Here is a 25,910-nt window from a genome sequence, read left to right as displayed (position 1 = left end):
TACCTCTCTCTGCCTCTTGATTGCTGGGATTAAAGGCATATGCCACCAAGCCCAGTTTACGACCAAGTTTTGCTAAGTATTCACAGTGATCGTCACTTCAATAGTGTTTGCTAAAAAAGAAAAAAAATTCCCCATTCTAGAGAAGCAGTCTGACAGAATGATACATTAGGCCTGTTCAGAGCCTCCAGCCAAAGTAACTGATGGTCTTTGAAGTCTGGGCAATCATATTGGGGGGAGCTGACAAAATGAAATACCGTATGGGAGCGGGGTGAGGAGAAAACGGAGGTAGAGAGTATGAGAGAGAACAGGCTCAACCTATAGTGTATACATGTGCAAACACTGTGTAAAGATTGGTTTAAATAAGTAAAGAGGGCTGGAGAGATGGTTTAGCGGTTAAGCGCTTGCCTGTGAAGCCTAAGGACCCCGGTTCGAGGCTTGGTTCCCCAGGTCCCACGTTAGCCAGATGCACAAGGGGGCGCACGCGTCTGGAGTTCGTTTGCAGAGGCTGGAAGCCCTGGCGCGCCCATTCTCTCTCTCTCCCTCTATCTGTCTTTCTCTCTGTGTCTGTCACTCTTAAATAAATAAATTAAAAAAATAAAATATTTAAATAAGTAAAGAGAAAAGTGTTGACAAAGGCAGGGCTCAAAGATAGGAAATGGAACACAGCCATGTGTACTGAAATTCTGTACAGTAGTTAAGCTATTGAGTTATTTATTTGAGAAAGAGAGAGAGGCAGATAGAATGGGCGCGCCAGGGCCTCCATCTGCTGCATATGAGCTCCAGACGCATGTGCACCTTGTGCATCTGGCTTTACATGGGTACTGGGGAATCGAACCTGGCTTTGCAGGCAAGCGTGTTAACCGCTGAGCAATCTCTCCAGCCCAGTTAAACTATTTTATTTTTATCATTTTTCTATTATTATTATTTTTAAAAAAATATTTTATTTATTTATTTGAGAGACAGAAAGAGGGAGAAAGAGAGAGAGAATAGGTGTGCCAGGGCCTCTAGCCACTGCAGATGAACTCCAGATGCATGCGCTCCCTTGTACATCTGGCTTATGTGGGTCCTGGAGAGTTGAACCGGGATCCTTTGGCTTTGCAGGCAAACACCTTAACTGTTAAGCCATCTCTCCAGCCCCAGTTAAACTATTTTAAAAATCAAATTGAAAACGGGGCAAAGTGGCTCACTCCTGTAATCCCAGCAGTCAGGAGGCCAAGGCAAGTTGATTGCTATGAGTTCAAGGCCACTGTGGTATACATAGTAAGTTCAGGACAGCCTGGGCTACAGAGTGAGACCCTGTCTCAACAATAAATAAATAAAATTGAGTCAATGTCTGCTTCACAAAATTAAACAAACAAACAAGGAGGAAGAACTAGAGAGATGGCTCAGAAGTTAAAGGCACTTACTTACAAAGCCTAATGGCCTGGATTTGATTCCCTAGCACCCATGGGAAGCCAGATTCACAAAGTGGTGCATGCATCTGGAGTTCATTTGCAGTGGCTAGAGGCCCAGGAGCACCCATTCTTTCTCTCTCTCCTGCTTACAAATAAATAAATCACACACACACATATATATATATTTGGTTTTTCTAGGTAGGGTATCACTCTAGCCCAGGCTGACCTGGAATTCACTATGTAGTCTCAGGATGGCCTTAAACTCACAGCAATCCTCCTACCTTTGCCTTCCAAGTACTGGAATTAAAGGTGTGCACCACCACACCAGGGTAACTAAAATATATATATATATATATATATATATATATATATTTTTTTTTTTTTTTTTTTTCGAGGTAGGGTCTCACTCTAGCTCAGGCTGACCTGGAACTCACTATGTAGTCTCAGGGTAGCCTCAAACTCATGGTGATCCTCCTACCTCTGCCTTCTGAGTGCTGGAATTAAAGGTGTGTGCCACCACATCAGGATAACTAAAATGTTTTTTTAAATATGGAGGAATGTGGTTACACTGACGTCTGATGTCAGGGACATGTCACTGACCTAGCTGCTGCATGGCTTCGGGGTCAATTCTACTTGCTAGGCCCAAGTCCCCTTCCTGGCTCTCTGCCTAGCCATATCCTTCTGAGGACACAGGACCGCCGGCTGCCTGCAAAAGACCCGGGCCCCAGGGAGGGGGTTAAAACTGCTTTCTTGCTCTAGCTTCTTTGTAATCACCTTCCTTCTACTTGCAGTTGCACCTGTGCCAGCCAGCACTTTGGGCAACCTGTTCTCCCTCCCACAGGTGCCAGGTATGGGCACAAGTTGTCCCAGAGCCCTGGGAGGCTATGCCCTAAGCAGGTCGTGTTTACAGATCTAGCTCCCGGGGGGGGGGGGGTTGCTCCCTCTCAGATCTGGGGCTTTACGAGGCCCACAGTGACACCGAGGATTGAACAGAGGAGCAAGGATGGCAGTCACCCCTAAAGATGCGGCCCAGAGATGACTTCCCCAGCTCTGAGCCACCGTGGAGCCGCGCGGCCAACTCACCACTCTCTTGTCCGGGACTCTCTGCGTAAACACCTTGTAGAGCCGCCAGCTCTTCCCCAGAATGGGGCCGAACACAAGGGACGTCCCAATGCACAGCATGGACAGCCTCATCTACAAGCGACAGAGGACAAAGGACTCCACGTAAGGAGAGCCTTGGTGCAGGAGCTGTAAGCCTCAGGCCTAGCAGGGACGGGGGACAGCAAAGGGGACCTCGCTGAATCCGTGTCTCTGAAAGTGTCCATACCAAGAACATGCGACCGTCACTCACTGGAGCAGTTGATGCAAAATGTCATCAAAGACTTTTTTGGGGGGAGGGGAGGAGTGGTGACTGGTGGTCACCTGAATGCCACTGTGGCAGAAGGGAGAATGAGACAGAGAGAGAGAGAGAGAGAGAGAGAGAGAGAGAGACCCAAGGCCGGGACCTCAGTGGACTGTCCTTGCTGGGCTTCTCTCTCTTGGGAAAAGGACAAACTTTTAACATTATGTGCGAAACAAAATTTCTCAAGAAACGCCACCTACCTGAATGAGAGTTTCCATGGAGCGCCCCACTAAAACACCTTGAATCCCAAAAAGGTAGGCACTGCAGTAAGTCAGACAACTGCCCAGTAAGGTCACAATGTTCAGGTTCGGGCTGGACATCTTCACAATCCTAGATGGGAGTGGGAAGGGACACAGCCATGACCCTCTGGCCCTGGCTCTTCAGAGCTCTGCGAGATCAAAGCTTCTCGGGCTGGAGAGATGGCTTAGTGGTTAAACGCTTGCCTGAGAAGCCTAAGGATCCCGGTTCGAGGCTCGGTTCCCCAGGACCCACGTTAGTCAGATGCACAAGGGGGCGCACGCATCTGGAGTTTGTTTGCAGTGGCTGGAGGCCCTGGTGCGCCCATTCTCTGTCTCTCTCTGCCTCTTTCTCTCTCTGTCTGTCACTCTCAAATAAATAAAAATATTAAAAAAAAAAAAAAGCTTCTCCAAGTACAGTTCAGCCCAGAATGAAAGGCTAATGGGAGGAAAGCACGTGGCTTGTCCTCTGAGGACTCAGGATTTATTTAAATTTGTTTTATTTTACTTTATATTTATTTATTTGTAGCTGTATCTTTTTTTAAAGCTTTCTATGGAATTTATTATAAAAGAATATGAACAGATTTTAAAATGGAGAGGGTACTAAAGACAGGAAGAAAATACCAAAAGTAATTCTAATTATGGTGGCTATAAACATAATGAGAGAAGATAAGAATCAATGACATTTAGAAGGGGGAATGCTAAATAGAATTGTTATAGGGCATACATACAGCCTGAGGAAGACAGATGTGCCAAGCCTACATGAAATATGTGTTATAAACTTTTCTTCTGAGGGTATTTTTTTTTCTTTTCACAATTTTTATTAACATTTTCCATGATTATAAAAAATATCCCATGGTAATACCCTCTGTCCCCCCCCCCCCCGGCACTTTCCTCTAGATGTATCTTTTTAAAAAAATTTATTTTTATTTGAGACAGAGAGGGATGGAGGGAGAGAGAGAAAGAGAGAGAATGGCCACATCAGTGCCTATAGCCACTGTTAGTGAATTCCAGACACATGCACCACCTTGTGCATCTGGCTTATGTGGGACCTGGGTCCTTAGGTTTCACAGGCAAGTGCCTTAACCACTTAGCAATCTCTCCAGCCCTTTTTTTTTTTTTGTTTGTTTGTTTTTTGAGGTAGGGTCTCACTCTAGCCCAGACTGACCCGCAATTCACTATGTAGTCTCAGGGTGGTCTCAAATTCTTGGCAATCCTCCTACCTCTGCCTCTTAGGTGGTTGGATTAAAGGCGTGCGCCACCATGCCTAGCCTGCTTGTCATTTTAAAAAAATTTATTTATTTACTTGAGAGAAAGAAAGAGGCAGAGAGAGAGAGAGAATGGAAGCACCAGGGCATCCAGCCACCGTAGATGAACTCCGGATGCGTGCATGCGCCACCTTGTGCACCTGGCTTACGTGTGTTCTGGGGAATCAAACTGAGGTCCTTTGGCTTTGCAGACAAACGCCTTAACCACTAAGCCATCTCTCCAGCCCTGCTTGTCACTTTTATTCGGTGAGTTATTTATAGCAGTCCCTGAACACCCCTAAACTTCGTGGAGAAAATCCTAACTCTTCTCTGATACCACCTGTGTATAGGTAGTCAGCCTTCTTTTAATATTTTGAAGTATCTAAGCAGGACATACCAGAATCTAGTTGTCTATTGTTAAAAAAAAAAAAAAGACAAATATCAAAAGCCAGCTATAATGGCACTTGTCATTAATACCAGCATGTGGGAGATGGAGGCAGGCAGTTCAAGAGTTCAAAGTCATCCTGAGTCAAGGCCAACGTAGGCTACATGAGACCCTGTCTGAAAGAAACAAAAACCAGCCGGGCGGAAGTGGCACACACCTTTGATCCCAGCACTCAGGAGGCAGTGGTAAGAGGATCGCCTTGAGTCTGAGGTCCCCTGAGAGTATATAGGGATTACCAGGTCATCTTGGGCTAGAGTGGAAACCCTACTTTGAAAAACAAAAACATAAACAAAAACAAAACAACAACAAAAATGACAAGCAGGTACCCAGAAAGACAGTTTGGAGTTTTCAGAAATGATCTATAAAGTAAGCTATTTAGAAAGAGGCTTGAGGGTTTTTTTTTTAATTTTTTTATTTTTTTGAGAACGACAGACACAGAGAGAAAGACAGATAGAGGGAGAGAGAGAGAATGGGCGCGCCAGGGCTTCCAGCCTCTGCAAACGAACTCCAGACGCGTGCGCCCCCCTTGTGCATCTGGCTAACGTGGGAACTGGGGAACCAAGCCTCGAACCGGGGTCCTTAGGCTTCACAGGCAAGCGCTTAACCGCTAAGCCATCTCTCCAGTCCTTGAGGGTTTTTTTGCATACAATATTTATCAGATATGAAAATTGTTTTTCTTTCCTTACTTAACCAAGAAAGAGGAAGCAGAGGTCAAAAGCAGGGAATTAGGGCAGGATCTTTAAGAGTAGTGTAAAACATGGGCACCAGCAGAGGGTTAGGGCACGAGTTAGTCACTTGATAGTAACCAAGAGCAATTCAACAGAAATACCAAGTAGGCTGGGCGTGGTGGCACATGCCTTTAACCCCAGCACTTGGGAGGCAGAGGTAGGAGGATCACTGAGAGCCTACTGAGTGAGTTCCAGGACAGCCTAGGCTAGAGTGAGACCCTACTTCAAAAAAAAAAAAAAAAAATGCAAGTAACCAAAAGTGAAATTATATTTAAGCATTTTAGTCTAAATTATGTTCTACATAAAGATAACATTAATACAAATATTCATTTGGTACTTAGTAGCAGAGGCCAGTAAGTTGAAAAGGAGACATAAAGGGTGGAGAAAGGAAGGGAGGAGGATACTTAATAGGTTGATATTGTATATATGTAATTACAATGATTGTAATGGGGAGGTAATATGATGGAGAATGGAATTTCAAACGGGAAAGTGTGGGGGTGGGGAAGGAGGGAATTACCATGGGATATATTTTATAATCATGGAAAATGTTAATAAAAATTAAAAACAAACAAACAAACAAACAAATATTCATTTGGTAATTATTGGTTATACTTTTATTTTTAAATGACAGAGGAGGAAAACAGTCTTTTTGATGCCTCTCAATTACTTGGCTAAGCATCTTACTTTAATTTTAATTTTAATTTTTTTTTTTTTAGAGAGAGAATTGGCACACCAGACCCTCAGCCACTGCAATAGAACTCCAGACACTTTTGCCACCTAGTGGTCATGTGCAACTTTGAGCTTGCCTCACCTTTGTGAATGTGGATTACGAAGGATCTGGACAGTGGAACATGGGTCCTTAGGCTTCGCAGGCAAGCACCTTAACCACTAAGCCATCTCTCCAGCCCCTGGCCAAGCATCTTAAAGGCCAGAGCCAAGGCAAACCATCCACTGAGTGCAGCCTGTTTTAATGCAGGCAAAGGAGGCATTAGGGAGCCAGGGAGTGATGCATTTGCAACTGTCATGGCCACCAGGACCATCTGGTGACTTCATTGTTAGTATCGTCATGTTCTACACACACAGGAATACCCAGCCGCCACTCTGAGACTTCCTCCCTGAGTACTGTCACCACAGGCCAGTGAGTCCACCTGAGCTTTTTCCTTTTTACTGGATCAGAAATATTTATCTTTAAAGTGAGGACAGGACTGCAGAGATGTCTCAGTGACTAAAGTGCTGGCTGCATAAGCATGGGATTCTGAGTTCAGACCCTTAGCACTCATGTAAATGCCACGTATGGCGATGCGTGCCTATAATCCCAGTGCTCCCTGGAGCTTGCTGGCTAGCTAGTCTGGCTGCATCAGCGAGAGACTTTGTCTCAAAAAGTAAGGCAGAGGGCTGGAGAGATGGCTTAGCAGTTAAGGCATTTGCCTGCAAAGCCAAAGGACCCTGGTTCAATTCCCCAGCACCCATGTGAGCCACATACACAAGGGGCACATGTGTCTGGAGTTCGTTTGCAGTGGCTAGAAGCTCTGGTGTGCCCATTCTTTCTCTGTCTCGCTTTGCTCGCAAATAAATAAATATATATTTTTTAAAAGTAAGGCAGAGAGTGATTAAGGAGGACATCCAATGTTGATCTCTGGCATCTGCATGCACATGCATCCATGTTCACACACACATGCACACCTGTGCACTCACATATACATATACCATAGACACATACACGTGGCAAAAACAGTGAGGTCAATTTTCATACATATCCTTTGTAAAGGGCAGATAATAATAACACTTTCCAAGAGTTTTTGTGAGATGTTACTGAGGCCATATGGGTCAAGTTTTTGGCCCAAGGTCTGTGACGCACGAGGCATGTTCATGTTGCTAAAATTAGGGATTGGCGTTATAACCTCTACCTTCCAGGTTTTGGAAACCTGGAAATCATCCTTTTTTTTTTTTCTCTATTTCTTTATCATCTTTAACCAATCAATCACCAAGTTCTTTTTGAGTTTTCCCTCATACTCCATTCCTGCCTCCAAATCTACCTGGAAGACAATCGGGTTAGGAGGAATGGAACTAGGGACAGATGTGATAAATGAGGATGTTGGCTTTGCTGCTCACCACTGTGTGACTTTGGACTTGCTATTTAATCACTGAAGGGCTCTGCTGCTTTCTCTATAAGTTGAAGATATAACATTTTAAAAAAATATTTTTGGTTCATTTTATTTATTTATTTGAGAGTGACAGAGAGAGAGAGAGAGAGAGAGAATGGGTGCACCAGGGCTTCCAGCCACTGCAAACGAACTCCAGACGCGTGCGCCCCTTGTGCATCTGGCTAACGTGGGTCCTGGGGAATCGAACCTCGAACCAGAGTCCTTAGGCTTCATAGGCAAGCGCTTAACCGCTAAGCCATCTCTCCAGCCCTGAAGATATAACATTTTAAAAATTATTTTTATTTATTTGGAGAGAGAGAGAGAGAGGGGTGGGGGAGAAGGGCACTCCAGGGCCTCCAGATGCTGCAAACAAACTCCAGATGCATGCGCCACCTTGTGCATCTGGCTTACATGGGTCCTGAGGAATCGAACCTGGGTCCTTTGGCTTTGCAGGCAAGTATCTTAACCACTAAGCCATCTCTCCAGCCCTATAACATCTTTTATGTCCACTTCACAGTTGAGGTATGCCAAAGTCTGCAATTCTAAGGTGATGCAATCATCTAATTTGTAGATTTTGTTCTAATTTTCAGTTCTATGTAGCAATAACTATATTTCCAGCTCTAACATATCCTACATATTACTTCAGATTTATTTTCTTAAACTGTTACCTTTATCACTTCATAGAAGTCATCTATTAATAATAATATAAGACAATAATTATAATAATATTTCAGTGTCTTTCATCCATATTTAAGATTTAGCTCCATCCTACCTGGTCACTTATTCATTCAGGTCTGTGTTTATATTTCCAAAGTATAGACTTATGGAGGGCAAAAATCCTTAGTTTTTTTTTAAAGGTTTATTTTTTTGTTTGTTTATTTGAGAGTGACTGAGACAGAAAGAGGCAGAGAGAGAGAGAGGGGGGGGGGAGAGAATGGGCGTGCCAGGGGTTCCAGCCACTGCAAATGAACTCTAGATGCATGCGCCCCTTGTGCATCTGGCTAATGTGGGTCCTGGAGAATTGAGCCTCAAACTGGTGTCCTTAGGCTTCACAGGCAAGTGCTTAACTGGTAAGCCATCTCTCCAGCCCTGTTTTTTTTTTTTTTTTTTTAATTTTGTCTCCTCATTTAAGATGGGAGGTATGTGGTAAATACTAACTACATGAATAAGAATGACACTAATCAACAGCCCCGAACTGTGTCTTTTTAAGTATTTTTTATTTTTATCTATTTGTTTATTTGACAAAGAGAGAAGGAGAGAGAGAGAGAGAATGAATGGGCATGCCAGGGCCTCCAGCCACTGCAAACAAACTCCAGCTGCATACGCCCCCTTGTGCATCTGGCTAGCGTGGGTCCTGGGGAATCGAATCTGGGTCATTTGGCTTTGCAGGCAAATGCCTTAACCACTAAGCAATCCCTCCAACCCCGTACTGTGTCTTTTAAAGTACTACATTTGTGGGCTGGAGAGATGGCTTAGCGGTTAAGCGCTTGCCTGTGAAGCCTAAGGATCCCGGTTCGAGGCTCGGTTCCCCAGGTCCCACGTTAGCCAGATGCACAAGGGGGCGCACACGTCTGGAGTTCGTTTGCAGAGGCTGGAAGCCCTGGTGCACCCATTCTCTCTCTCTCCCTCTATCTGTCTTTCTCTCTGTGTCTGTCGCTCTCAAATAAATAAATAAACAATGAATAAAAAAAATTTTAAAGTACTACATTTGAGAGACCAATGCTGACACCAATTTAGGTCAGAGGGCTCTGTGGACCTGGGCTGTTGGCAACTCAGTGTGGCTGGACCTTGGGCAGTGGGGTCACCATGGTGGGGGGGGGGGACACCTGCAATAGTAATGCCTGATACCGTTCTTCCCACATACAGTCACATCTCCTGTTACATGCCCTGAATAGCTGACAGCGACCTCGTCACAAGCCCACTGTAGCCTCACAGCCACATATTCATTTTGTCTCGCTCACAGATGGGGGAGGTTTGCCTCTGGTCTTTCCTGCACCCATTTTATTTGAACACCACAATTCAGTATTATTTGCACGATTCAGTGCCTCATAAGAGTCCTAATTTAGAATTCTTCCCCTCGTCGGTATTGGGAAGAGGAGCTCGGCTTAGTTTAGATCAACTAGACATTATGTTCTCACTTCTGACATCGGTGCAAATTCATTGTCCGAAAAGGGGTGCTCCTGGATTGCACGTGCATGTCCTGGGGATTTTCTTGAGCAGTTTCACGGATGACGCGTCTCGTAAGGAGAAGAGCGAATAGATGATTTTTGCCTATTTTGTTTGGCTGCGTCAACACCTGCCAAGTCACTTAGAGGTCAATTAGCCCCAATTCAGCAGGTGAATTGCATGTGTCTGGGAAATGTCTTTGGCGTCTTAGCGGAGATATTCAACAGCCATATCCATTACAGTTTTCTGTTGAACTAAAAGACAAGGTCTTCACAGAGGAATGCTTTAATTCAGCCACAGACACAAAAGATTCCACAAAGCCAGATGATTTAAATATTGAATATGTAATTGTATATTACATCACTTGGGTTCCTTTTTGAAGAGTTACAAGTTGGGACTGGGTAGCAGTCTGAAACAAGCTAGGATTAAAAAAAAAAAGGATTATGCAACTATCTAATTTTTCTCTTCCTCTTCATTTAAAAAATTTTTTTGTATATTTTTATTTATTTGAGAGCAACAGACAGAGAAAGAGGCAGATAGATAGAGAGAGAATGGGCGTACCAGGGCCTCCAGCCACTGCAAACGAACTCCAGACGCGTGCGCCCCCTTGTGCATCTGGCTAACGTGGGTCCTGGGGAATCGAGCCTCGAACCGGGGTCCTTAGGCTTCACAGGCAAGCGCTTAACCGCTAAGCCATCTCTCCAGCCCTTCCTCTTCATTTTTTACTTATTTATTTTTTGAGGTAAGGTCTCATTCTAGCCCAGGCTGACCTGGAACTCACTCTATAATCACAGGCTGACCTCAAACTCTCAGCAATCCTTCCACCTGCCAAGTTCTGGGATTGGGGGTTGTGCCACCACGTATGGCCTCTTCATTTATCCACTGGAAATGTAATGCTGGAACTTTCTTGATTCTTCTCTGAGTCAGGAAGGTCTCAGCACACATAGATGAATGCCCATCTACATCTGTGGAGCCTGTTTAACCCCGGATCATCACTGCAACGGGTTCTGATGCTTAAGTGACATCTACCAGCTCAAATGTTGGCTTCTGAGCTTGGACATTTGTTGCATTGGGGGTTGTTGAGTCTGAAAACATGGTCCAAGATTGGGGTCGGTAGTGTTTCTTGGCCAACTATGGCACGATTTTCCTTAAATGCTACAGGGCACACTTTCTAAATGCTACACAGGTTGATGTACATAGTATCATTGAGTTCTGACACATCCCCAAGCCAAATATGACTCATTCTAACAAGCTCGCTAGTAAAATAATTGTGATTTAAATTATGACAACTTACTGAGCTTCTCTTCTAATCCCCTTGTTTTTTTTTTTTAATTAATTATTTATTTGACAGAGAGAGAGAAAGAGAGAGAGAATGGGTGCGCCAGGGCCTCCAGCCACTGCAAACAAACTCCAGATGCATGAGCCCTCTCGTGCATCTGGTTAACATAGGTCCTGGGGAATTGAACCTGGGTCCTTTGGCTTTGCAGGCAAATGCCTTAACCACTACGCCATCACTCCAGTACTCCCCACCCCCATTTTTTGATTGATGCTACTTCAGGCTTATAAATCTACCTCAAGAAAATTATGCTGTATCATGTGTCCCCACAAATCTGATTTTTTTGTTGTTGATTCATTTATTTCTAATGTCTGAGCTAATCTGAACCCAGTTTAAATTTGACACACCTTAAATTAATATTAGTATGACCCCTAGGGATTTATATTTAAACTCTGCTTCATTAAGCTTTTAAGTCTCTGAGGTTTTAATTTCTTACTCATAATGGCTTCACACTATTCCACTTCAGAGACCCAACCTCAGGATTAGATCCTGGGTCTTAATTTGAAGTAGCACCACTTTTCAGGAATTTTAACCATAAATAAGCAGGTATTTATTTATCTATTTATTTACTTGAGGTAGGGTCTCACTCTAGCCCAGGCTGACCTGGAATTCACTATGGAGTCTCAGGGTGGTCTCGAACTCACGGCGATCCTCCCACCTCTGCCTCCCGAGTGCTGGGATTAAAGGCGTGCACCACCACGCCCGGCAATAAACAGGTTTTTAAAATTACAATCCATTCAAAATTTACTCGTTGTTCTCTTCCCCAACCTGTTCTTCCCACATTCTCCTCCAGTTCCGTATAGAAGCTCTGTCTTTCCACTTGCTTGGCTCAAAACCCTGGAGTCACCTTTGACTCTCGCTTGCTTCCTAATCCAATCTGTTTTGAAATCTCATTGCTGTCTATCCTTGAAGCACAACCAGACCCTAAGCACTTCTCTCTGCCCCCGCTGCTCTTACCTGATAGAAGCCTTACTTGCAACATCCTTCTGACTGGTCCCCTTGCTTCCACCCTGGAGTTTCGCTAAAGCCTATTTTCAGCCTGAGCAGTCCAGTAAACGTAGATCAGTTCATGTCACTCCTCTGCTCCAACCTCTGCCATGGCTTCATTTTCCAGAGAAGAATATTAGTCTCAGTCAGGCATGGTGGCGCACGCCTTTAATCCCAGCACTCGGGAGGCAGAGGTGGGAGGATCGCCGTGAGTTCGAGGCCACCCTGAGACTCCATAGTGAATTCCAGGTCAGCCTGGACTAGAGTGAAACTCTACCTCGAAAAACCAAAAATAATAATAATAATAATAATAATGTTTTTTCCAAGGTAGAGTTTCATTTTCGCCCAGACTAATTTGGAATTCACTATGGAGTTTCAGGGTGGCCTCGAACTCACAGCAATCCTCCTACCTCTGCCTCCCGAGTGCTGGGATTAAAGGCATGTGCCACCACAGCTGGCTTGGAATAAAATTTTAATTTAACACTTAAAGTTTTTAGTGTCAAGGCTATTTAACACATCTATGTATAGGAATGTATGGACTTAATATATGGATTCTTGTGTAAATTTATAATAGACTAATTTCAGAATTCTTAGCTCTTTTGGACTATAAACATAACTAAGGTTCCCACTGAAAATTGCATCCTAGCAACTATTTAAAATATTTTTTTTGAGCTGGGCATGATGGTGTATGTCTTTAATCCCAGCACTCGGGAGGCAGAGGTAAGAGGATTGCTGTGAGTTCGAGGCCACCCTGAAACTACATAGTGAATTCCAGGTCAGCCTAGGCTAGAGTGAAACCCTACCTCAAAAAAACCAAAAAATAAATTAATTAATTTAATTAAATTAATTTTTTGTTTATTTTTATTTATTTATTTGAGAGAGACAGAGAGAGAAAAAGGAAGATAGATAGAGAATGGGCATGCTAGGGCCTCTGGCCACTGCAAATGAACTCCAGATGCATGTGCCACCTGATGCATCTGGCTTACATGGGTGCTGGGGAACTGAGCCTCGAACCAGGGTCCTTAGGCTTCACAGGCAAGTGTTTAACTGCTAAGCCATCTCTCCAGCCCTTTGCAACTATTTTAAAAGCTGGTAGCTGGGAACTTGGATAGCCATTGCCTCATTATAAATGGCTGGAAGAGCATATTTATAAAACCAAGATAAGCTGCCAGCAAGAGGAAAAGTGAGCCCCAAAGTGTACTGGTACCGGACGGGCAGCATGTGCGGCTTTATTTAGGACAATTCTGGCTACATTTCTCATTGATTTTTTTTTTTTCTTTGTTAGTTCCCAAATGTATTTTTCCATGTCATACAATTGCAACGTATTTTAAGTTCTGGGGGTGAGGAGTGGGGAGTAGTGGAAACATTTAAAAACAAAAAAGATCTTTTCTTCAGGAACCTCAGGCCCTAGGGTTACAGGTCAGCACGGGCTGTATTTTATTATAGAGTGATTTCAATGCTCCCTCCCCCTCCCCCACCCCCTCACCCCCCCCCCCTCACTGCAAGAAAAAGCTTTGAGCGATTTCTAGCAGGAGGCTTAAAGCACTTTCTAAAAAGCAAAGCAGATGCCCTGATTTTAAGTAGGGCAAAAAAGCACATGCCCGATTGGCCATAGGCAGCATCCAGTCACAGGGAGTCTACTGCTGGACCAGCCCCCAGGCGATCATAAGTCCATCCCTTTGGGGCTGAAGTCACCTGCCATATGGGGAAGTTTCCCCTCTCCTCTCTCGCTAGTCCTCTGGTCGGTGGCTTCTAGAACATCAGGCCCTGCAGTGTCTTGGAATCTGAAAGGAGAGGTTCTTCACCGGGCCGGAGTCTGGACGGTTATGACTGGCTTTGGCTGAGCTTTGAACCCATTAGCACCTTCTATGGGCCTTTTTCACTTAGCAGTGCCTTACTAAATGTCTGTTAAACTAGCTCTGAGCCTTACAACAGGAGGGGTGTTGGGGGTTCAGGACTTAGGAGAGAGACAGAAGGATAAGTGCGTGAAGGCAGGCTCTGTTTGCTCTCCACCTCTGTTTCCCCACTTGTCCACGTCCCAAGGAAGACAGCTTGAAACCAACGATCCGGCCTATCTTTTTTTTTTTCAATCATTATTTTTATTTTGTTTATTTTTATTTATTTATTTGAAAGTGACAGTCAGAGAGAGCAAAGAGAGAGAGAGAGAGAGAGAGAGAGAGAGAGAGAGAGAGAGAGAGAGAGAATGGGCGTGCCAGGGCCTCCAGCCACTGCAAACGAACTCCAGATGCATGTGCCCTCCTGTGCATCTGGCTAACGTGGGTCCTGGGAAATCGAGCCTCGAACCAGGGTCCTTAGGCTTCACAGGCGAGCGCTTACCCGCTAAGCCATCTCTCCAGCCCCTGACTGTCTTTTTAAGACACAGGGACTTGCCGTATGGCTTTACAGCCAGATGGGGCCAAAGCTCGGGGCAGCTGACCCACATGTCCAACTCTGGTTTCCACCAGTATTCTTTCATGTCCCCTAGTGACCTCAGCCACCTGGGACTGCTCTGCCATCTCACTGATTAATAAACCTTTTCCAGAAGCCCTCCTGACCCTGGCTGCTATCAGTGGTGGTGGTAAGCCATGGGTTTTCATCCGCTGTCCCCAAGACCTCATTTGGTTGGTAATTATCATCAAAAGGAGACAGAGGGCTGGGAGATGGCTTAGCGGTGAAGGCACTTGCCTGCAAAGCCAAAGGATCCTGGTTCAATTATCCAGGACCCACGTTAGCCAGATGCACAAGGGGGCGCATGCGTCTGGAGTTTGTTTGCAAGTGGCTGGAGGCCCTGGTGTGCCCATTCTCTCTTTCTCTCTCAAATAAATAAATAAAATAAAATAAAATAAGGCATTTGATAGAAAGTAGCAACTACGGGGTTGGGAATTTTTTTTTTTCTTTTTTTCTCGAGGTAGGGTTTCACTGTAGCTCAGGCTGACCTGGAATTCACTATGCAGTCTCAGGGTGGCCTTGAACTTGTGGCGATCCTCCTACCTCTGCATCCCGAGTGCTGGTATTAAAGGCGTGCGCCACCATGCCTGGTGGCATCAGGATTTTTAAATATGAACCAGTTTTGACAACTGCTGATTTAACTATGTTCCTAAGACAAGCTAATTTTAAAAAATTGTCAAAGGAGTTGAGTAGATATTTCTCCAAAGAAGATATAGAAATAGCCATTATGTGCATGAAAATACAACATCATTGGTTATCCAGGAAATGCTTAAAAAATAATTAATTAATTAATTTAAAAAAAAAACCTGCCTGACCATGGTGTCACACACCTTTTTTTTAAATTTTTTTTTTTTTAGATTTTTTAAATTTATTTATTTGAGAGTGACAGACACAGAGAGAAAGACAGATAGAGGGAGATAGAGAATGGGCGCGCCAGGGCTTCCAGCCTCTGCAAACGAACTCCAGACGCGTGCGTCCCCTTGTGCATCTGGCTAACGTGGGACCTGGGGAACCAAGCCTCGAACCGGGGTCCTTAGGCTTCACAGGCAAGCGCTTAAACGCTAAGCCATCTCTCCAGCCCATGTCACACACCTTTAATCCCAGCACTCGGGAGACAATGGTAAGAGAAGTGCCATGAGTTCAATGCTACCCTGAGACTAAATAGTGAATTCTAGGTCATCCTGGGCTAGAGCAAGACCCTACCTCAAAAAAAAAAAAAAAAACAAAAAAAAAAAACCTTATAATAAACTGGTTGTGGTGGCTCATGCCTTTAATCTCAGGTCTGGAGAAACAGAGGTAGGAGGATCTCAAGACCTGGGAGCTCAAGGCCGGTCTGAACTACAGAGTGAGTTCCAGGTCAGCCTGGGCTACAGACACTGCCTCAAAAAGCCAAAAGCAGGCAACCAAAAATCAATGACATGCCGGGCGTGATGGCGCACGCCTTTAATCCCAGCACTCAGGAGGCAGAGGTAGGAGGATCGCTGTAAATTCGAGGCCAGCCTGAGACTCCATAGTGAATTCTAGGTCAGTCTGGGCTAGAGTGAGACCCTACTTCAAAAATCAAAAAAAAGAAAAAAGAAAAAAAATCAATGACATTACCACATTATGCCTATCAGTATGGTGAAAATTTAAAGGATAGCTTACGTGGGTGCTGGTGATGATCTAGAGAAACTGGAACCTTCATCTTCCATTGGTGGGATTATAAAATGGTACAGCTACCTTGATAAATAGCTCCAAACTTATGTTACCATATGGCCTTGTAGCTCCTCTTACAGGCATGCACTTGTACATGGGTTTTCAGAACAGCATATAATTCATAATAGCCAAAAATGTAGAAATAACCAAATGTCCATTGATGGATTAAAGGGCAAACAAAATGTGTACTTTCTATATGATTCAGTCCCTGTTTAACACTACAACATTGCTGCACCTAGTAAAAATACTAAGATTATGTTGAATGAAGCCAGACACTAAGGGCCTCATTTTGTGTTAGTCCATTTATATGAATGCCCAGAATAGGCAAATCCATAGAGACAGAAAAACTAATGATTGTCAGGGACGGAGGGAAGGGAGGGATGAGGAGAAATTGTCAATAGGTACATTTTTTTAGGGGGGAAATAATGAAAATGTTTGGGAATTAGTGATTCTCAATAACTAGACTACCAGGGTTGGAGAGATGGCTTAATGATTAAGGCATTTGCCTATGAAGCCTAAGGACCCCGGTTCAATTCCCCAGGACCCACATAAACCAGATGCATATGGTGGTGCATGCATCTGGAGTTTGTTTGCAGTGGCTAGAGGCCCAGGTATGCCCATCCTCCCTCCCTCTCTCTCTCTCTTTTTCAAATGAAAGAAAGGGGGAGGAGGGGCTGGAGAGATGGCTTAGCATTTAAGGCATTTTCCTGCAAAGCCAAAGGACCTTGGTTTGATTCCCCAGGACCCATGTAAGCCAGATGCACAAGGGTGCACATGCGTCTGGAGTTTGTTTGCAGTGGCTGGAGGCCCTGATGTGCCCTTCTCTCTCTCTGCCTTTCTCTCTCTCTTTCACAAATAAATAAGTTATATATATATATATTTTTTTTGGGGGGGGGGGTTTGAGGTAGGGTCTCACTCGAGCCCATGCTGACCTGGAATTCACTATGGAGTCTCAGGATGGCCTTGAACTCAAGGCAATCCTCCTACCTCTGCCTCCCGAGTGCTGGGATTAAAGGCGTGTGCCTCCACGACCGGCTATAAATAATATATTTTTTAAAAAACTAGGCTATCAAGTAATGGCTATTGACCCTTGTGATAGTACTAAAAACCACTGAATTATGAGCTTTCAGTAATGATGATAATTATTATTATTGGGTGTATATGTGTGTAGCAGCGCACAATTCATGGTAGTCAGAGGACAACCTCAGGTATCCTCAGAGTCCAGTTTGTCTCGGACAGGGTCTCTCTTGTTTGGCTCCTGGGACAAGCTGGCTAGCTGTGGAACCTCCTGACTTTCTCCCCACTGCTGCAGGCACACTGGAATCACGCATGCGCATCTGGCTCCACGTGGGTTCTGGGGATCTGAACTCTGGTTATCAGGCTTGCAGAGCCAGTGCCTGTAACCACTGAGACATTTTCCAAACCCCTGAAAACATGTGTTGTTTTGTTTTTTTGTGGGGAAGTGTTCAGCCTAGGCTGACCTGGAACACCATGCCCAGATGAACTGCAAACTTAATTTAAAAAAAATATTATTTATTTATGAGAGAGAGAGAGAAAGAGAGAGAGAGAGAATGGGTGTACCAGGGCTTCTAGCCACTGCAAATGAACTCCAGACACATGCGCCACCTTATGCAGCTGGTTTATGTGGGTCCTAGGGAATTGAATCGGGGTCCTTAGGCTTCGCAGGCAGGTACCTTAACCACTAAGCCATCTTTCCAGCCCTGAATTGCAAACTTCTAAAAGGTAAATTTGATGGTATGTGAGTAACACCTTAAAAGACAATAATACTCTATTCCTATTGTCTTCTTCTGTGTCTGAGAGATTCCTACTCATGTTTTTCTTTTTTGGGGGGAGAACAATTTCTCTTGCCAAGGACATTTTATATATTTTACTATTTCGGGTTGTACATTTCATATGAAACTAGGTCGTCTCTTCCCTTTTCTTCTGAAAGCCTAAAGCACAGGCTCAGGTCCCACTGTGTATCACAATGACATATCCTGTGTTACTCACTTTGAACAAATCCCAGAGAAGGAAAACTAGAGTGACAGGGTCCCTAGTGAGTGAGGACAGACCATTCTGCAGCTGGAAAGAAGGCCAGACAGGCTATGATTGAATCCTATTAAGTCATAAAGAGTTCATGAGTGAGAATGAAATTCTAGGAGCTCTCATTTAAAGGTTCAGATAAATAAACTTAGGATATTACGGGCTGGAGAGATGGCTTAGTGGTTAAGCGCTTGCCTGTGAAGCCTAAGGATCCCAGTTCGAGGCTCGGTTCCCCAGGACCCACGTTAGCCAGATGCACAAGGAGGTGTACGCATCTGGAGTTTGTTTGCAGTGGCTGGAAGCCCTGGCGCACCCATTCTCTCTCTCTCTCTCTCTGTCTCTCTGCCTCTTTCCCTCTCTGTCTGTCGCTCTCAAATAAATAAAATAAAATAAAAAAATTTTCAAATAAATAAATAAATAAATAAATTTAGGATATTAAAAATAACGTGCCAGCCTGTAAAATATGTAGCAGTTTTTTAGTATTTTTATTTATTTATTTATAAGAGAGAGAGAGAATGGGGGTACCATGATTTCTAGCCACTGCAAACGAACTCCAGACACATGCACCACTTTGTGCATCTGGCTTATGTTGATACTGGGGAATCAAACCTGGGTTGTTAGGTTTTGCAGGTAAGCGCCTTAACCACTAAGCTATCTCTGCAGCCCAACATATAGCAGTTTTAAGGATGAAAGTAATTTTATCCTCCAGGAGGTGGTTTAGGTAATGAAAGTAAAATTTTAAGGAAATGGCTCATAATAGACTATTTGGCCAAAATGAGTAATTAATAGATGTATTTCTTCACTTTTCTTGGGAGATAGTTCTAATATGAAGGCTGATATTCATCTGCTTCTCATAAAAGGTGTTTGGTGGGCTAGAGAGATGGCTTAGCAGCTAAGGCATTTGCCTGCAAAGCCAAAGGATCTGGGTTCAATTCCCCAGGACCCACATAAGCCAGATGCACAAGGGGGCGCATGCATCTGGGATTCATTTGTAGTGGCTGGAGGCCCTGGCATGTCCATTCTCTCCCCCTCTTTCTCTCTCTCTCTCAAAAAAAAAAAAAAAAGAAAGAAAGAAACAAGGGGAAAAAAAGGTGCTTGGTGTCACTATCAGAAATAGGAATACTGTCACCATCCAGGCTCAAACGGTGGCCACAGAGTTTAAACTCAGGGATCTGGGCGGACCCCTAAGTCATATGCTGAGAATTCAAAAGAACAGACAGTGGTAATTTACGGTTTGACTAGCCAGGGACTGTCCGCACTGGGAGGGATAGTAAGAAAAGTACACACACAGTCAACAAGAGAGCAGGCTGTGAATTAGATTTACAGTTTATCAGGCAGAAAACTCCTCAACGCTCCCCAGGCGGGAGGGGTGGGGCCAGACAGGCTCCAGCTAGTTAGGATGTCTTTTCCATGCCAGGTCTCAGATTCAGGGCAGGCAGTGGGCCCCAAGAAAGAATGAACAAGCTCGAAACAGGTACCGGCTGCCACCCTGCAGCGCCTGGGGGTGCGGTCCTGACTTGCTAGTTAGTCGGGGGGCCGTTGGAATGAAAACAGACAAAAATATCAGACCAAGAATCTTACCAAGAAACTCAGAGCTGGCCAGGCATGGTGACACACGCCTTTAATCCCAGCACTTGGGCGGCAGAGGTAGGAGGATCGCCGTGAGTTCGAGGCCACCCTGAGACTCCATGGTGAACTCCAGGTCCGCCTGGGCTAGAGTGAGACCCTACCTCGGAAAAACCAAAAACAGTTTCAGTATCGTGGGCTGATTTGCTGAGGCTGTAGCAGTGTCTATATAATAATGGGGTGCCGGGGGCCAGGAAATGCATAGTTATGGCACTAAGTAAACCCAGTCTACTAATTTCCTTGGGCCCAGCGTCAAGGTGTATGCCCAGGTTCTCAGGGAGAAACTGAGCTGATAAGCTGGAAGTTAAGAAGGGGGTGTGTGGGGGGGGCTGCAACATGAAGAGACAAATGAGGGTTAGAAAACAGCTGGTTCATTGCAATCTAGCCTGGGCAGCCATGACACCTCCAAAGTGAACATTCCCAGGATGGAAGTGGTCCTTCAGATGTCACAGACACAGCCCGGCCAGTTTGCTTTCTCCTTCTCTTTTTCCTCTGCTCCTTCCCCTATTTCTTTTTTCTTTTTTCTTTTTGTTTTTTTAAGTTCAGAGCATATAGGCAAAGCTGTGTAGGGAGGAGAAAAAAAAAAACAAACACCAACATGATTCTAGAAATCTATGCTTACTGATAAGCTTCCCTAAGTTGCTAGTTCTTTTGTACGGAGGCATGTTTGCCAACAAACAAAGCACGCTAATAAATCTATCCGGAGCAGAAAGGCAGTGGGGGACAGCTGTAGCTGCCCCATCTAGGAGCGACTATGATTAATTCCTACATCTGCTCAGTCAGATGAAACAAAGGTCACTGTGCATAGATTAGCATGATGATTTCCACCCCTCCAAACACCCCTCCGGCATGCAGACACACACACACACACACACACACGCACACACACACATGTGCAAACACACACACTGTGCACCCTAGAGAGGGGCAAAATTCAAAATGTCTAAAAAAATGTTTACTGTCTGGCCAAAAGAAAAGACCAAAACAAAACAAAACGCCAAGCTCCTTAGTAGGATGTGGAGGAGAGATGCACAGCAAGGGATCAGGCGTTGAAGGGATCAGGCGTTGATTAATGTCAGATTACTGTCTAATCGTGTTAGCATCCAAACTGAGTGAACTCTGGACGCTCAAGTACATTTATTTACCTAAGCGGAGGGAACAGGAAATTTAGCAATAAATCCGACTAGAGTAATCTGGTCAGCAGAGGGAACAGGGACTTTAAGGAATAAATCCTAGTAGAGTAATTTGGTCGGAGGAGGAAAAGCTATCAGACTGAGGAGCTGAAGTTATGGGAGTATTTGGTGGACTAGTCTGTCAAGGCAGCTGTGCTGAGCAGGCCTGGTGGATTCAACAGTCCAGGAAGGCAGGCGATTTGGCCAAGACTGTTCTCCTGCAAAGCATCCCTTCTGGTCTGTGGATGCCTGCTGCCTGCTGCGTCCTTATCCCCATGCATGGGCTTGCTTTAAGGACCCTAGCCTTAGGGGATCAGGGCCCACCTTGGGACCTTATTTAACCTCGTTCAACTCAGAGCGCTCTGTTTCCACATACACTCAGCCACGTGGGGTAGGACGTCAACATGTGAGTTAGGGGAAAGGCACGTGCATTCTGCGTGCAACCCGTGGAATCATGTGATGGAGGTGTTTGGAAGTTGGCTCTACGGTCCTCATGTTCAATAGCATCCTGGAGATGCAGCCACTTCCCGGTTCTGTCTTCTACAGTGTGCCTTAAAAAAAAAAAAAAACAGAAGCAAAAAACAAAAACAAACAAACAAAAAACTAGGACTGAAGAAAAGGCTTAGAGGTTAAGGCATTTGCCTGCAAAGACAAAGATCCAGGTTCGATTCTCCAGGACCCACTTTAGCCAGATGCACAAGGGGGCGCACGCATCTGGAGTTTGTTTGCAGTGGCTGGAGGCCCTGGAGCGCCCATTCTCTCTCTTTCTCTCTCCCATCCCCCTCTTTCTCTCTCTCAAATAAATAAATAAATAAAATATATTTTTAAAAAACTGATCATAGAGGAAGAAAGGTATTTCTCTCCTTTTTTGTTTTTTTCAGTTTTTCGAGGTAAGGTTTCACTATGGTCCAGGTTGACCTGGAAGTCACTATGTAATCTCAGGATAGCCTTGAACTGGGATTAAAGATGTGTGCTACCACGTCAGGCCAACAAAGGTATTTCTAAGTACACAAACTATAAATGTATATACCAGTCACAAAGAAAGCCTCTATGGGGGGAAAACTCAAGTCCAAAAGGATATTACAAGGTCTCAAAAGTCTACCTCATAATTATTACCTTTCCCCTTTGTGAAGGCAAAGCACTGTATTGACTTTTAACACTATAATTTAGCTAGGTTTGACTTTGAACTTTTTTTTTTTTTAATAAAGGAGAGTCATACAGTTCATGATACTCTGTAACTGGCTTTTTAAATTTGACATCTGGGTTATTTTCTCTTTGAGGCTATTATAAATAATGCTATGAACATTCACTAACAATTTTTTTTTTTTTCAAGGTAGGGCCTCGTTCTGGCCCAGGCTGACCTGGAATACACTATGTAGTCTCAGGGTGGCCTTGAACTCACAGCAATCCTCCTACCTCTGCCTCCAGAGTTCTGGGATCAAAGGCGTGCACCACCACGCTTGGCTCACTAACAAGGTTTTGAGTGAATATATGTTTTTGTTTCCTCAGATACATAACCAGGGATCTAACCGCAGTGTCATATCATTAACATTTTCAGAAACTCCCAAACCATTTGCAGTTTAGCCATACCATTTTGCATTCCTGCCCATAGTACATGAGTGTTCTAGCTTTGTTCCATCTGCAAAAACACTGATTAATGATTATCACAGCCATTCTTGTGAGCATGCGGGGGTACGTTACCACAGGCTAGCCGTGCTTTTCCCCAATGACACGCCCACGGCTAGCCCAGCTGTTTTCTTTTTCTTTTTTCTTTTTTTTAATTTTTTTTTAAAATTTATTTATTTGAGAGCGACAGACACAGAGAGAAAGACAGATAGAGGGAGAGAGAGAATGGGCACGCCAGGGCTTCCAGCCTCTGCAAACGAACTCCAGATGCATGCGCCCCCTTGTGCATCTGGCTAACGTGGGACCTGGGGAACCGAGCCTCGAACCAGGGTCCTTAGGCTTCACAGGCAAGCGCTTAACCGCTAAGCCATCTCTCCAGCCCTAGCCCAGCTGTTTTCTAGAGATGCGTCTATTCAGATCTTTGTGTGTTTTGCACCATTTCCTCAAATGGCTCTATTATCTCGCCATGAGAGTAACAAGATCATGTTCTATGATTCCACTTATATGAAGCCCAGCAATAGGTAAGACTCATTTAAGATACTGTTTTCAGTTTGCCTTTATTACTGAATTATAAGCATTCTTTAAATATCTAGACATAAGCCAGGCGTGGTGGCGCACGCCTTTAATCCCAGCACTCGGGAGGCAGAGGTAGGAGGATCGCTGTGAGTTCGAGGCCACCCTGAGACTCCATAGTGAATTCCAGGTCAGCCTGGGCTAGAGTGAGACCCTACCTCGAAAAACCAAAAAAAAATAAAAAAATAAAAAAATAAATATCTAGACATAAATCCCTTATAGGACTTAAAGCATTTTTTGTTCTGTAAGTTCTTTCCTGGTGATGTTTTTGGAACACAGACGGTTTGGTTTTGGTGATATTGGCCGTGTTTCTCTTTTGCTGCTTGTAATTTTGGGGTCAATTAATTGTGTATTTTTTTTTGGTAAAAATAAGTTTATTAACAATGGTGCTGTAAATAAGTCATAAAATTCATGCCTCTATCCTAAAACTACCCATTGTATCTTTGAATATACACAATTTAGTATTTTTTTCAGAGTATTATGTTTAATATGTGGATAAACACTAGACTCCAAGACTTTGATATGAATAAATAAATATCTGTGGCAATCTGTCAGTGAGCACAATGGAATAGTTACTGCTATTTCATAACCACAAGAAGTTTCTAGAAGCTGATTGGTCCCTTTAATTTCTCCCACTTCTGCCAGTTTTCTTTTGCCAACTCCTCACCCTAAGTCTGAGGTCACTCTTGGCTTTGGAAAAGCATCCGTTCCAATGTTCTAGCAATGTGCCCACTTGGACTATATGTAAATGCCACGAGATGCTCAGAAGGGAGGTTGAAGGGCTGATACCACAATTTAATATTTTTAAATCATGTTTATTTTTGAGAGAGAGGGGAGAGAGAGTATGAAACAAAAAAGAAAAGAAAGCTGGGTGTGGTGGCGCACTTCTTTAATCCCAGCACTCGGGAGGCAGAGGCAGGAGGATCGCCCAGAGTTCGAGAGTACATAGTGAATTCCAGGTCAGCCTGAGCTAGTGTGAGGCCCTACCTCAGAAACCCAAGAAAGAAAGAAAGAAAGAAAGAAAGAAAGAGAGAGAGAGAGAGAGAGAGAGAGAGAGAGAGAGAAAGAAAGAAAGAGAGAGAGAAAGAAGGGAGGGAGGGAGGGAAGGAAGGAAGGAAGGAAGGAAGGGAGGGAGGAAGATTCCTGTATATAAATGTGTAATTCATAAAAATTTCAAATCAAACACCTTGTACAACCAGCATTGCAGGTCACAAAAGGCAACACTGCTCACGCCCAAGCCGCCTTCCTCTTGCTATCTTTTGGCCTTATCCCCTTTCCTCTCTCCTGACCTCTGGGATAAATACTATCCTGACTTCTGACATCTTAGAGCAGCTTTCCCTATTTTTGTGCCTCATGTAAATGGAATCACACAGGGTATAATCTTTGTGTCTGGCTTCTCCTGCTCAATATTATTTTCGTGAGAGTCATTCATATCATGGTACATAATTATACACTACTGTCATTATTGTAGAGTATCAAGTCATTGACTGTATCTTGAAGTATTTAGACATTAGCTCGTTGATGGAGGTTTGAGTTGCTTCTAGTTTGAGCCGTGCCACGATGTGACTATATGATCTGCCCCCACCCAAACCCTTGACGTATGGTCTCCAGGGTCACACTATGGAGAGGCGGTGGGGAACATTTAAAGGTGTTTTGGAGCTGGGCGTGGTGGCACGTGCCTTATACCCCAGCACTCAGGAGGCAGAGCTAGGAAGATCGCCATGAGTTTGAGGCCACCCTGAGAATACAGAGTGAATTCCAGGTCAGCCTGGGCTAGAGTGAGACCCTACTTCAGAAAAACACACACACACACACACACACACACACACACACACACACAGAGGTGTTTTGGGTCATGCAAACACCCCATCATAGCAAAACATTAATGCCCATCTCATGAGAAGGGGTTCAATCTTGTGAGACTAGATTTGTGTGGTGGTTTGATTCAGGTGTCCCCCATAAACTTAGGTGTTCTGAATGCTAGGTTCCCAGCTGATGGAGATTTGGGAATGAACGCCTTCTGGAGGGGATGTATTGTTAGGGGCGGGCTTATGGGTGTTATAGCCAGTTTCCCCTTGCCAGTGTTTGGCACTCTTTCCTGTTGCTATGGTCCACCTTATGTCGGCCAGGGGGCGATGTCCACCCTCTGCTCATGCCATCGTTTTTCCTGCCAGCCAAAATAAATCATTTTTTCTCCCCACAAGCCACTCTTGGTTGGGTGATTTCTACCAGCAATGCAAACCTGACTGTGACAATTAGTTACTGTCACAGCAGGTTATAAAGCAAGGCCATCCCCACATATTTGTTCCCTTCTGCAGATTTCTAGTTCTCTTCCTGTTTCTCTGTCATGTTGTGAAACAGCCAGGGACCCTTGGCCATATAGTGGTATCATACCCTTTGGACTTTCTAGCCATAGGACCATGGGTAAAACAAGGCTCCGTTCTATAAACAGAATATCCAGCTAGGAATCCTTCTAAGGATGTTCTAGCTAATATATTCTGGTGGATATATACACATGCAGACAGTTTGGATGGAATTTCTGGAAAAAATAGGTTATGAATACGTTCAAGCTTAAAAGATATTGCCGAACAGTTTTACAAAATGAACGTATCCACATGTACAATTAGGCAACATGTACATAC

The 25,910-nt window shown here is 44.2% G+C and overlaps 1 protein-coding gene across 5 annotated transcripts in view; it reads right to left on the bottom strand.

Annotated features, from left to right (window-relative positions):
* Gpr156 (G protein-coupled receptor 156) overlaps positions 1–25,910 on the bottom strand; it is a 119,399-nt gene that overhangs the window by 30,325 nt on the left and 63,164 nt on the right. For all 5 annotated transcript variants that reach the window (XM_045148348.1, XM_045148345.1, XM_045148349.1 and 2 more), the window contains exons 4-5: positions 2,997–3,126; positions 2,478–2,588 (exon numbers count right to left, since the gene is read on the bottom strand). In XM_045148348.1, coding sequence (XP_045004283.1) covers positions 2,478–2,588; positions 2,997–3,126 — 241 coding nt within the window. The remainder of the gene's footprint in view (positions 1–2,477; positions 2,589–2,996; positions 3,127–25,910) is intronic.

This window comes from Jaculus jaculus, chromosome 4, assembly GCF_020740685.1.
Source record: "Jaculus jaculus isolate mJacJac1 chromosome 4, mJacJac1.mat.Y.cur, whole genome shotgun sequence".
In the NCBI taxonomy this organism is placed as follows: domain Eukaryota; kingdom Metazoa; phylum Chordata; class Mammalia; order Rodentia; family Dipodidae; genus Jaculus; species Jaculus jaculus.
Note: the sequence above shows the minus strand (reverse complement) of the source record. Positions and strands in the feature narration are given on the sequence as shown.